Source organism: Mycena indigotica, assembly GCF_014461135.1.
Source record: "Mycena indigotica strain 171206Taipei chromosome Unknown Mind.scaff0019, whole genome shotgun sequence".
Lineage (NCBI taxonomy): Eukaryota > Fungi > Basidiomycota > Agaricomycetes > Agaricales > Mycenaceae > Mycena > Mycena indigotica.
Window position 1 is genome coordinate 209,643 of NW_023503018.1, and position 14,346 is coordinate 223,988.

Here is a 14,346-nt window from a genome sequence, read left to right on the forward strand (position 1 = left end):
CCTCATGATAACTCCACGCTCTACGACTACTACTTCGGTATAGGTTTAAGCCTGCTTATTCGGTACTGCAAGATGTATCGTATCCTCTTCCATGAATCATATAGTGCAGTTAGCATTGCCTCCAGTCAATGTGGTGAACGAACGGAGAAGACGGGGGGTGTTGAGTGGGTGAAATCCACTCTGTGCTTGCTCGCTTCGACCCGATTCCGAAATTCCGAGCCCAATTAGGGTCGTCGCACAAAACAGCATCCAGGACGGCCTTCACGGACGCTGCAGCTCACGAAAGAAAATGGAGGTCCAAAAGCACAGGCAATGCAACAGGGGATACCATCGATGGAAGTGTAGCTGGAGCTGGAATGGCGTCGCAAACGTTTTGGCGGGGAGCGTGACGGTAACAGGTGTGACTGCGGAGAAGTGTCGCGAAGGCGAGCGCCGTGTCCGTAAACCCGTTGACTGGTAAGGGTAGTGCCCTTGCAGGTGATGATTACGCGAGGCTGTTGCCAATCGCAACGAGGGATAATGTGGGGAAAGTGCGAGCAGCAGCCTCAGCATGTCGATATTACAAGGCCGATTTTAAATTGGATGTGCTGTGGTGCCAAGCGGTCTCTCCTTGCCGGCACCACCCAGAGCAGCCGGCTCCATCTCTCCGCCCAAAGCCAAGGGCGCTGTTGCCGCTATTGTTGGCGGAATCGTGGGCGAAATGGGCTTCCTCGGCTTGCTGGGTCTTCTGCTGCTCTGCAGGAGTCGAAACGGAGAGAGATTGGCGCCTTGCCCTAACTCTGCCCTAATGTATGGGCCTAAAAACACGCGTGGGGGTCGAACCGTTGAACGCGGTGCCCAAGCGAGGTCGAAAACGTTGGAAAGCCGGAGGGTATATGCAGAAGTATGTGGAGATACAGATTTCAGAGTGGTCCTGGCCTGCAGTAGGGATCCAAATTCGACTCCGGTATAGATGTGGTGGTTGTCGAAAACGACAGCAACGAAGACCTTCTCAGCCATTGTGGCGCCTGGAAAGAATTGGTTGACTCGACGGATGTGTAATGCACCATAAGATACACTCGATAGAGGCGTAGGTAGTGCAAGAGGACAGCCACGAAGTCATGACGGTGACCAAAAAAAATGTCGTAGAAGCGGATGTTGCGGATGTCTACTCTGCAAATGGCGGGAGTAGTAAGAGGTAGCGCTTGTGTAAACGTAGAGGAGCGAGAGGTTGTCGTGGAAGGAGGAAGTATGGTGTAATGGTGGGTGGTCATTGGCGAGAATAGGTCTCATTTTTGAGGAATACTGGCCCATCATGTGCCAATGAGAAGAGACACAAGCTTTTCGCCAGAGTGGGGAGGGCATACGATGATATATGTGTGGATGGACATGTTAATCTGGCTCCCTGGGTTGCGTCAATCTTGCTGCCGGGCGGCCTTGGCCTTGGCCCTTTCCAGCCCACCTGAAAAAGAGTAAGTATATGACTGGGTTCGATAGAACTATGAGATGCACATATTCGAAGCCGCACTTCATACAAAGTTCCTCTCCGCACCAACCGCTTGTCGCTTGTTTCCGAGTTGTTCTCCGGGGATACGCAAGCGTTTCAAGCAGCACAAGGCTCGTAAGTAAGTACCTTGTTCATTTTGTCCTCGTCAAGCAGGGATTCAAAGAGCATCTGTGGAAATAAAAATGTTAGCAAAAAGCAAGGGAGACAAGGCCGCACTTTGCGCACCGAGGAGACCAACTATTTGCTATCCAGTCACATCCCACTGAGCTCTTGCACTCTAAGAGCTGGCGCATATCGGTTGTGTCGGCAGTCGTGTCATGCAGCATTGGGCAGAAACAGTGTCCGCTGATCATGAGGCGAAGGCCGCGAAGCTTAGGGAAGTTAGTAGGTCCTCACGCAGCGAACTGTAAAACAGACATGGCTGCTCGTGGGCCTAGAGTAGGTATGGGTATGGTTGAGAGCGACGGATTTTTGAAGAGCGAAATGGCCATGTGTGGTGGAAGTGTGGAAGAAGAATAGGCGGTGTCATGTGATTGGCACACTTCAGTCTTTCGCCTTGTTTTCGCCAATAACCATTACTTATGACAAACTGTTTCCTCTGTTCGTTCCGCCCGGAGGCTCTCAGCTTGCCTTCTGCCTCTCAAATCGAACACCTCCACTACATTACTCGATCCAACCTTCCTACTCCCATGGATATTTCCGCCAAACTCGATGCTGTGTCTGCGACTGTTGCCACCTATGACGCCCACCTTGCCCGACTGGAGGAACTGGTCTGCACAGTCACCGAAGAACGAGCGCGGGCTCTCCTCTATGCATCTCAGTGCAAGAGTCTCCTCTCGTCGCATATCCGCCAGCTCCCGGCCGAGATTCTGGCATCCATCTTCGAATTGACTGTGCAGGCGTCGCGTGCCGATATGTACCGCACCGTGGAGGAAATCAGGGACTCTACCGCGGCATTACGGAACCTGGTCAATCCCAACCTCCATTCTCTCATGCAGGTGAGCTCAGGTTCACGAGCAGCAGGTGTCGTTGTTGATCCCCTTGTCAAGGTTTGCTCCCACTGGCGGGAGGTGGCATTGTCGACGCAAAGCCTTTGGAGCCAGCTTATACTTGACGGACCATTCTTGACTCGCTCACTAGTATCCTCGCAAAAAGCCTTCCATTTGACCAAGACAGTTTTGGCCAGAGGTGGTCAATGTCCGCTGGTACTGCAGTTCAGGGCCATGCTTGCCAGTTGGACAGAATACAGTGAAGATAGAAGTATTTCTCGCCCACTAGAACTCGTTGTAGAGCACTCGGGTCGATGGAAAAATGTCACGCTGGACTTTGACAACAAGACGGTTTCGCTGCTTGCTCCAGTTCACCACCATCTGGACCATTTAGAATCTCTGGAACTTCATATCATTCCGTCGCTGTCTCCTTCCCACACCATCGACTGTTTCGCAAATGCTTCACGCTTAGAGAGTCTGATGTTCTCCGGGACTGCGAAGGACTTGTCGATGTTCACGCTGCCATGGCACCAATTGCAACGTTTTGCATTCACCACTAATTATAACATACCGTTTACGCCGACCGACTTATCTTTTGTCCCCTTGTACAACCTTCCGTCTGGCAGCACATTGTTCCTCGACCTGTTCCTCGGACCAAATGAAAACCTGACAGCGGTGACGCCCCAACAGGTGTTGAGCTGGTCGCTTAAGCTTCAGTTCCGGGCAGCAGTCGGCAACGCACAAGCGGCCACTCATAGTTTGGGGCGCATTTTGGCTTCGCTCGTGTTTCCCAAGGTCACGACATTGATCCTGGGAACGTCAACTGAAAATCCCGGGAATGCGACCCATTTTTGCTGGAACCAAATAGAATTCTGCGCCTTCATCGACCGCTCAGATATGGGACAACGCCTGACTTGTCTCATTGTCAACATACCTTTCAGGACGACTGAGCTCTGCGATATTCTTGTTCGGCTGGAATCGTTAGAGGATCTGTGTCTCACAGACTTATACACCGCAGAGAGTCCGCCGCCCCTCGTGACGGACGAGCTGTTGCACCGGCTTACCGTCTCTGCAGACTCGGATCCGGACCGGATGCTGATTCCCAAGCTCGGCTTACTCGAGATCTCCGGCCGCTTCACATTCACGGACCACGCCTTGGAGGAATTCGCACACAGCAGGATGTTGCATGCGAAGGCACTGCCCTTGCCAAACGTCTTCACCCTTGGTCTATATCACCACAAAGGAGTCGAATGTTCAGTGGGTAAACAGCTTCAGGCCCAATTTCGACAGTGGGAGGAAGAACGTCAGTTTCGCGTTACCATAGAAGAGCACTGACTCGGCGGTCGCTGGTGCGAGAGGCATTAACGACCTTCACGTTCCAGGTGCAGCTTACCTATCGTATTCTGACCGGAACCGTCTCAAGCCTTCAAGTTTTCATTCCACCTCGCAACCTCTCAAAGCACGTATTGCTGGATTACGTTTCTGTACCGATATGTTCATGAATTCATTGGTTTGAGAGATACCAAGATACAACGATACTTCCAGTCATTGCGTCAGAGTTAATTTTCAGGTCCGTTTTTGCTCGCCTCGCCAAGGTCGACCCATTTCCGAATTCTCAAAGACGGCGTCAACAAGGGTCTCCCTGCACGTTGCAGTGCCTGAGAAGAAATAGAGAGTCGGAGGGAGGTGTAATGCAGCACGGGATACGGTCGATGGAAGCGTAGCTGGAGCTGCGATGGAGTTGCAAACGTTTCGGTGGACAGTCTGACGGTTGAACGGGCGTGACTGCGGGACGAAGACACGAAAAAGCAGCGCTCGGGCGGGCGCTGCATTCGTCAATCAAGCATGACGCGAGGTATAGTCCGTTTGGAGGTGAACATGGACGTGTGAATATGTTGGAAGGGGTCATCGGTGTTACGGGCTGTCGCAATTGGGGGTAATGTGGTATCATCGTGAGCAGCAGCTCCAGCAGCTCCCTGTACAAAAGATACAGCATGCCCGCCGAGAGTTGGAGGAATGGATAGGTTTCAAGTCCCGCTGTCCGTCGGGACAGTAGTATTGCTTCTTGTCGACAAGCCAATGCCTATTCATCTTTTGCTTTAGTTGCAGCGGCCGTACTGACGCGACATTGTTCCCTGGAACTGATAATAAGTAGACCGGTCGGGTGGCCAGGATGATATAACACACCATAACAACTGGTTCTGTCAGTTCGCTCTTGTTCTTCAATATGACACGCAGGGGGAGATGGATCATCCTATTGGCCACCAGTGAGTGAATCTGACTGTGGTTCCGAGAATAACACGTACGATAGAGCCCGATATTCGTTCTTTTCTTCGAAGTCTTTCGTTGTTGTTGTCAGAGGAGAGATGTATCTTCATACAGTCATGTGTCGATAGAAGGTGAGTGGGTCGATTGACTTGAAGGGCTTGAGTCCGCCGGAGCACGAATCTACGGACATCTGCAAAAACAAAAGGTCAAAAAGAGAGGAATGGAGAGCGAGGCGGCCATGACACACCAAGAGGGCCCACGTCGCCACGATTCCGAGCCATCATACCACCATAGCCTCCCACCACCCAAGAGCACGCGCTTGCTGAGCGTCGAAGCTCGCGCCAGTGGCGCCCCGTAGTATAAGCGGACACACTAACGGGGACTGGTGAGCAGGCTTCCGCTTTGCTGGCTGTAACACGTACTGGGTAGCGTGCCTTCGCTATGGGTAGAGGGCTTGAGCGTGTGGGCGGAGCAAAAGAGAGTCGGGTGCGGAGGCCAGACAGCGATTGGTCGTCATTGTGGTGAGCGGAAGAGGAGTGATGCTGGTCACGCGTCGATCGCGATCTGGCTTCGTCTCGACGACCACCGGCCGCTTGGCTTATACGCCTCTTTGAGCTTCTGCATGCTTGCTCTCCTCAACGGTCGCGCCCCGCGCTCTGAGACATCTAGCCAAATCCTCAGAATTCCTTGTTAATGTCATGCTCGGGCTCCGCCTTCAAGTTGCCTGCAGTTTTCAGTTCTTTTAGTCAGATCGCGTGGACACTAACACTAAGCGGCATTCTTACTGACAACACCCTGGTCTTGCTGGCTCAACAGAAACTGCAGGCTTAACTACTGCGTCGCCATCTGACTGCGGTCACCAATCTCAAGATTATTGCTCCGACTCTTCGTACTCAATGCACGCGCCCTTCCAGTGATTTCTACCAATTGCTTGAACGGGCTGCGCGTTGAACGTTCGGTCCAGGCTGATTGCACGCGCCGCGACGGTGTGGGTATGCTGCAACTATTGTCAGTGGAGTTGTAAGGCTTTTTTTTTCGTAGCTCTTGTCAATGATCAAGTTCAGGCGGTTATTTGGGGAAGATACTCAAAAATTTATGTATCGATATCGCGCTTTCTTCATCTTGCTCATTCGCTTGCAGCGGGCGATGGTATGTCTCATTCTGTTTAGGAATGGTATGCGAAAGCAGCAAGGTAAAGGAAAGCTCGTGGTACCGAATGGTGCTAACAGTCCAAAGTGGAAGTAGAGAAGGAAGTCGACATTGCTCGGGAGACCATCGAAAGGCAATATCGGAGTAGCACAAGTAAAGTAAGAGAGACCAATAAAAAACGTGGGCTTCAGCAAGGGTAATGCCACTGGCAGAAGATAGTCATATTGAACGAAAAAAGAGGGAAAAGGTAGTGTGCAAAAGGAAGAGGGGTCGATATGTATCCGAGGGAAGGAAAGACAAGAAGAGGAACGTACAGGAGAGTTACACGAGCAAAGCATCCAGCCAGCCAGCAGCAATCGATCTCGCTCTCCCTTTTCATCCAACTCCACCTGGCTTTAATCCCCAACCCAAAATGTGGCCAGCGTTTCGCCCTCCGCTGCGCAGCGACCGCAGACCAGGACGTGCACAATAGGATGGAGGCAGGCTGCTGTACTGGAGCAGCTAGCGCAGGCGAGGACGCGCACACGAAGCTTGGCTGAGCCACAAACGCCGTGCCATATCTGCTCCTCGACGCGCAGCCATTAACCACACAGGCCAATATCGTGGTAGAGGTAGTCTTTACTCGTCTGCTATGCGGAATAGCTTACGCTGTAGCCCTCTCAGTCGCATTGGAGAGAAAACATATAGGGATAGACGGACCTATTGCGAGACCGAGAGTCTATACTTGACTCGACATCGATGATTCATCGCTGACCACAAAGACGGAAGGTAACGGCTCGCAAGTGCGGCGGATGACGATTGTAGAGCAATAGGTGCCGTTTAGACCGCCGACTGGAGGCGCGATGGAGATGACAAGAGAGAAAGAGGACATGTCACAAGAGAGAAAGAGGACATGTCACACGTTCGCTTGTTATTTTTGACCTCAATGATTCCGCCCACCTTAGAGCCTTCAATCTCTCCAATATCCCGGATGAGAGGCACCAGTCTACTTCTGCAGTCACTCATACCGGTAGCGGAAGTCAACAATAAGACTCTGACTCCCGCGCGACACCTTGCACACTCAGACCGCCAACTCAGCATATTGTTCTATACTGTCTACTATCGCATGAGCCCCAGAGTCGGAGCTCGCGGTATCCGCAAAGCCTCGAGTTTCAACAAACACTACCCTCTCGTGCTATCGCATCTCCATCACGAATCTAGATGCTCAGAATGCGGCTCTCGTCCTGAAAGCGGAGGCTCTTGGATCTTCACACACTGGTATCACCGGTCTTCTGCACTGGCTTCAAGTTTTCTTCTGATAGATATGCCAAACACAGGATCTCAGACTCGGACGCCCAGTGCTGTGGAGTCATTGTAAGTGCTATGGCCGCAATGCTCTTCCTTCTCGCCCTCACGTCCATCCACTCAGACAGCACCTCGACGACTAACAGTGTCTGCACCGACATAAATGACTGTCGCACTTTCTTCGACATCGTTTGGGGCTGCCTTGCGACAATATTCTTGTGCATATGGGTGTCGGTCCACCCTAATGTCCCTCCACCACGCCCCGTGTCAGACAATGACGCGACGAGTGGTAAAACTATTCCTTGATCTAATCTGTACCGCATTCCGATCTTGCATGTATCTGGAACCTGGGCGATGGGAAGAGCTCCTAAGCTCTCTCTCATCGTACCAGGTATGACTCCTTATTCACTACTCATGTACATCTTTACTAAGCTCTCTCTCATCGTACCAGACATCGAATATACTCTATTCCTCACAGGTTATGGGCCCCGCCTGAAATCTGCGCACCGAAAACCACACATTCAGGCCATACATCATTCACAGCTCCTAAGACAACACTACCAGCCAGTCCAACTCGCCACCTGTGTCTAAACCAGTCCCTCGCCCAAATAAACATTTTCTGCAACGGCATATCCATATCAATCTCTGTTCGAAATGAGCACAAACGACAACGACAAGGAATGGCGAGCGCTGAAACTCACCCCTATCGTTGAATCCACAGACGGTAGCAACAACTATGCTGAGTTCCGAGCCAAAGCGATGAGAAAGCTTGACGCCGCTGGGTTCTGGCAATACATTGATGGCCCAGACTATAAACCACCGGTTATTCCAACACTGGTTCAAAGCCAGGTACATACTGGGGTTGACCAAGCAGGCAACACAACGACAATTACCACACAAGGCAACGAAGTGGCTGTAAATGTCGCGAAGAAGGCCGCCGAAGCCTGGTTGATCCAGGACAAGAAAGCCCTGTCGACAATCACCGACGCCGTCCCGATGGCGAAGTTGTATGTCATCAATGACTGCGAAACAGCACGGCAAGCTTGGATGGCGTTGAAAGAGGCATATGAACCGACAAACACCCTGACAGCCGTTACTCTCAAACGGCAGATAGCCTCGTTCTTCTGCGGAACAGGGGATCCAGTAGCTTGGAGGGTGTCGATGCTCGAACAATACCAGAAGCTCCGTCGAGCAGATCCCGACATGATGCCGGACCACGAGTTTGCAAAATGCCTGATCACAAATATGGCACAAACCGAAAAGTGGCGATACTGTCGAGACTCGCTCCTCCAAGAAATGACGTTGGCGGAGAAAGCAGGCAAGCCTCTCAGTTCTGCAGATGTGTCGACTAGACTGCAGAACGAGGAGGCATTCAAAGCTTCAAGTTCTGCGGCATCCACAAACATCGAAACTGACAGTAGTGCAGTCGCTACCGCTTCATTAGCACAACCAAATCAGCAGTCACAACGGAGATTCCAACAAAAGACGTACCAACGAACAGAGCGACGTCCCATGCCATACGACCGCCGCAATGCCAATGCTCCACCAAATGACTCTCCACATCGTGATCGACAGCGTCTGTTTTGCGAGAACGTTGAATGTGCCACGCCAATAGGTCATTGTCAAGCCGATTGTTTTGCTTACAAAGGAGGGAAGGAAGGTCAATATCCAGACAACTATCGTGGCTCGCGAAACATTCACCTTCCACCCGCCGAGAGAGTCGCCGCATCGAGACGGCAGGCACGCGAGAATCATGGAAGGAACAGAGGAGGAGGAGATCGTTTTGTCGGTATGTTGGATTTCACCGAAGACGGCGAAGAAGAAATTTTGGAGGCGGTATCTAATGAGACTATTGGTGCCGGCTTCGTCTTCATGGCTGGCCAAATGGAAATCGATGAGGAAGATGAAGAAGGAGAAATCTGGGTCAACGCGGTCAGTGTAATGCCTAACGATGAACCGCCACGCACCGACAACGTCTATCATGATACTGGTGCCTCCCGACACGTCTTTAATGACATTGCCTCGTTCCAAGAATACAAGCATTTTCGAAACCCCGTGAACGTACACGGTTTTGGCACCAATCTGACTACACACGCGTTAGGCAAAGGAAAAGTATTCTTGCAGGGTACTCACCCTACAGATTCCAATTTCGCGCTGACGAACAGCCTCCACATCCCTACCGCTCGTTGCAACCTCATCTCCGGCACCCAGCTAGACTTAAAGGGGCGTCCAAACGGAAACAGGGGGAGGCCGCATTGACTATTACAATGCTGAAGGTGTTCCGTTTGCGTCAGGCAAGATCGTTGGAGGGTTGTACAAGATGGGAGTCAAGATCATCAAGAGCGAAAATCCGGAAGCAAATTTAACCCAAAATCTGACCAACTCGACAAATATTCCCGCGGAAGCTGATTTTGATGCAGATCTCATCAACACAACGACGCCAAACACCGTGGCGGTCCTTGGGCCTGACGCCGATGAGGCGTCAAAGGAGGAGGTTTTTTCCATCGTCTAATGGGGCACCTAGACGTTAAAGGCCTCCTGCACGCCACCCGTGGTTTGCCCGACACCATGGACTCTGTCAAACTCAAGAACTGCCGAGTATGTGCTCTAGCCAATATCAAGCGACTAAAGTTCCCTTCCAAAGCTTCAACACGCGCTGAGCGCCCTCTTTTTCGTATCCATTCGGACATATGTGGTCCATTCCCTGTCGGATACGGGGGACTCAAATATTTCATCACCTTCACCGACGACTTTCGACGATACACATCAGTTTACTTCCTGAAAACAAAAGATGAAGCCCTGAAATGCTTCCACGACTTCCGTACCGGAGCAGAAAAACTACTGAACGCCAAAATCATCTATCTACGAATTGACAACGCGCCCGAACTCGTTCATGGCAAGTTCAGTACCTACTGCAACGAAAACGGGATTGCGTACGAGAAGACGGTTCCTGATGCCTCGCAACAAAATGGAGTTGCAGAACGCCTCAACCAAACAATCGAAAGCATGACACGTGCAATGCTGGTCGATGCATCCTTAACGACGTGGTTTTGGCCCCTTGCCGTTCAGGCCAGTGTTCACATCAAGAATCGTGTTCCCCACGCAGCTAACGTCGACGGCTCCACTCCATTCGAAAGCTGGTTCAAGCATCAACCAGATCTTTCACACCTTCGACCCTTCGGCGCGCTCGTAACAGCAAGAAAGCCCGACTCCACGGACCAAATGAAATTCACAGCGAGAGGGGAGGAAGGGAAATTCGTCGGGTATGCTCGAGACTCGAAGGGCTATCTTATCTGGTTTCCAACAAAGAGAATCATTCGTCCACGGCGGGATATCGAATTCCATGGCTTTCCCGACCTCATTCCGTCACCCTCTCACTCCGAGACGCTCTGGGAAGACATGCCCTCGGAGATTGAGGAGCACTTCAAAGACAAGACACCGATTATGCCGACAACATCGCCTGCGACCACGGCTCCCGCCATCGAACAAACTCCAGTCGTCGAGCAAATTCCTGCCGCCCGAGCAAACTAGTGCCGTTGAGCAAACTACAGCCATTGAGCTTAACAAGTGTGTCCTGTCGTTAACGACTACACAACTTACTTACCTGTTTAACCAGGCGTCCTTCCGAGATGGATGAGACACGAAACAACCACAGTGCGACCCCAGAGTGCGTTTCATCGTGCATGGGGATCCATTCACTGATGAATAATAGACCCGTGCAACGTCTTCTAGACGAAGTGATGGAGGACATAAGATCCAAGCCAAGAGCTACTCCGTGCGTTAACGCACTGGGATTCCAGAGGAATACCCTAATACTCTAACAGATTATTTGATGAGGAGGTACCAACCCCGAACGCAGACGAGATTGACGATACCCCGCTGGCCCAACGTAAGGCCTCACGAATTCGACGGATCCCCGCTCGCCACATCATCAACCATGCGACATTGGACGAGGGGGGGAAGGATTTCATCATCTCCGAAGATTATCTCCTCTCCGTCCTGCTGTCGGGCGACGAGCTGGAGATCGAATGTGAACTCGAGGAACTAGTCGAGATTGCCCACGCCTTGGAGCAAGCTGAATCCGCATACTCAGCCCTCGCTGACCCGATCGACGATCCTAATGCAAAAGATCCAAACTCTATACCGGAAGCCAAGGCATCAGCCTACTGGCCACACTGGCTCATCGCCATCTTCGAGGAACTTGAATCACTACGAGCAAAAGGGGTCTACGTCGAAGTCGAAGAAGTACCAGCGGGTCGGAAGGCGGTCGCATGCAAATGGGTACTTCACATAAAGCGAGACAGAGATGGGCGTATATCTCGATTCAAGGCTCGATTGGTTGCAAAAGGGTTCACACAAATCCCGGGCCAGGACTACACTTACACATTCGCCCCAGTCGCCCGTTGGGAATCCATCCGATTCGTACTCACGCTTGCCGCCACACATGACATGGTCTTGCGCCAGGTTGACGTCAAAACCGCGTTTCTCAATGGACCATTAGACGAAGAAATATATATGCGCAAACCTGAGATAGCTGGACCGGGTTACTGGCGACTTCTGAAAGGTCTGTACGGGTTAAAACAGGCCGGACGACAATGGTATCTCGAACTCAATGCGAAGCTTGAGAGCATACACTTCAAGCGAGTCGAATCGGATTGGAGCGTCTACATCCGGAAGATGAACAACGAATACACAATAATCACCACAAGTGTCGACGATATGCTTATTGCTTCATCAACCCAAACCGAATCCGATGCAGTTGTGTCAGCACTCTCAGCCCAATTCGAGATCACTGATAATGGCGAACCCAACCTTCACCTGGGTTGTGCAGTCGAGCGAGACCGGACCAATCACATTATACGCCTCCACCAAAAATCATTCACCGAAACAATCCTCCGCGACTTCGGTTTCGAGAAGAGCAATTCGGTGCAAACTCCGATGGACCCGAGCACACGTCTTACCCCTCCTACCGATGACGAAGTCGAAAAGGCGAAAGACTATCCATATGCAGCAGTGGTGGGACGCTGCATGTACCTATCGACTTGTACTCGGCCCGACATATCATATACTGTGCGAGAACTGGCACGATTCATGGCTAGGTATGGGCCGACTCATGTAACTGCGGCAAAACACCTCCTTCGGTACCTTCGCGGAACCTCAAGCCACGGCGTCCTACTCGGAGGCAAAAGCGAGCTGGAGCCGATACTCACAGCACTGAGCGACTCAGACTGGGGAATGGGAAACGACAGAAAATCTATTTCTGGTTTCGTTATCTTCATTGGTGACTCTCCGGTGTCTTGGAGTTCCAAACAACAAGCCGTTGTGGCTCTGTCTTCTTGTGAAGCTGAGTATCTCGCCACGACACACTGCGCCGAAGGATATACTCTGGTTCCGGAACATCATGACCGAACTTCGGTTTCCCCCAGCGACAACCAACGTCCTTATTTTGCGACAACCAAGGCACTGTGGCTTGCACACATGATCCACACGCTCATTCAAAAATGAAGCACATCTCGATTCGCGAACATTTCATCCGCGACTGTGTCTTGAGGCGGCTGATTGATGTAATGCATGTCGCAGGCAACGACAACATTGCCGACCTGTTTACAAAGCCTCTCCATCGAGTCATGCACGCTCGGTGGGTCAGGTTACTACGACTAGACGCGCGTCAAGGGGGGGTGTCAGACAATGACGCGACGAGTAGGGATGAGCACGGGTCAACCCACGGGTGTCCGGAGGATGACTCGGACCCAGCCCTGCACAGCCACTGATCTGTGACCCGCGGCTCCGGGTACGGGTCACCCGCCGGGTTGCAAGGTGGAGGGAGAATTTGGCGACAAATAATACCGATAAAAAAGAGGAGCAAGAGACATAATTGAACACGGGACCCCTTGGTGAAGTTCCAACCGGCAAGGCAACAGTAAATCACCATAAGCCAGCTAGACTGAGTAGGCACGGGTTAAGGAGCAGCTGACCCGGATCCGTACCCGCACGGCTCAAACCCGCCAACCCGCGTGGGTCAGCCGGACCCGTGCTCATCCCTAGCGACGAGTGGTAAAACTATTCCTTGATCTAATCTGTACCGCATTCCGATCTTGCATGTATCTGGAACCTGGGCGATGGGAAGAGCTCCTAAGCTCTCTCTCATCGTACCAGGTATGACTCCTTATTCACTACTCATGTACATCTTTACTAAGCTCTCTCTCATCGTACCAGACATCGAATATACTCTATTCCTCACACCCCGAGAAGCCAGGATGGCCTAGACATGCCGGTGGGCTTTGGTACTGGATTCGCTGGTACCTCATCGATACACACGGACCAATTTTGCAGCGCCTGAAGCTGATGGTGGTCGCCCTCGTGGCACCGGAGCTCATCAATGGATTTGCCGCAAGACAATATGTCAAAGCCCGCGGTCTAGCTCAAGGTGTGTGGTGATTTCATTGGTCGATCTGCGACTGGTACTTCGGTATCTAACATCACATTTTTAGAGAACAACCTTTCATTGACCCACGGCTTTTTTATCGTCATGGGTGGCTTCGTCGACGCCGATGGTATTCCAATTGCAATAGATGAACAACTTTCTCAGCCAGGGGTTGTCGGCGCCATCCGAGCTATCCCTGAATCAGCTCTGGAGGACAAGAGCAAAGGCGATGTGTTTTCAAAGGGAATTGCGCTCTGCCAAGTCCTGTGGTTCATCCTACAGTGCATTGCCCGCCGCTCGCAGCATCTCCCGCTTGCAGAGCTGGAAATTGCGACACTGGGGTTTGCAGTCCTCAACGCCGTCACATGGCTGCTCTGGATCGCAAAGCCGCTTGACGTGCGCGACCCCATCCTTGTTCCATTGCCCACTCAGGCTACTCTGGAGTCTAGGCACGGCCCCATCCCGCCAGCACTTCCTCTGCACATGAGTGAGGCTCCTCAGGTTGTGCAGACCCCACTGGGTGGGTACCGGCACCAACGGCTTCTGCGCTACCTCATGTTAAACTTCTACCACGACTTCCGGCCCCGCTTTGCTACCCACGTGCCGACATTTTGGCGAGGATACACAGATCCCACATGCCTTCGCAAAGACATGCGCTTTTTGACGTCAACGCAGTATATTTGCGGCATGCTGTTCGGAGGACTGCATTGCCTCGCTTGGGCCGCTATCTTTCCGTCAGCCATTGA

The 14,346-nt window shown here is 51.9% G+C and overlaps 1 protein-coding gene across 1 annotated transcript; it reads left to right on the plus strand.

Annotated features, from left to right (window-relative positions):
- Positions 1 to 13,275: 13,275 nt before the first annotated feature.
- MIND_01421100 (uncharacterized protein) lies at positions 13,276 to 14,346 on the plus strand (the record flags this gene model as incomplete). The annotated part of the gene is made up of 4 exons (XM_037370598.1): positions 13,276 to 13,332; positions 13,393 to 13,603; positions 13,668 to 14,292; positions 14,340 to 14,346. 4 exons carry the CDS (start codon positions 13,276 to 13,278, stop codon positions 14,344 to 14,346), a joined length of 900 nt encoding a protein of 299 aa, XP_037212979.1.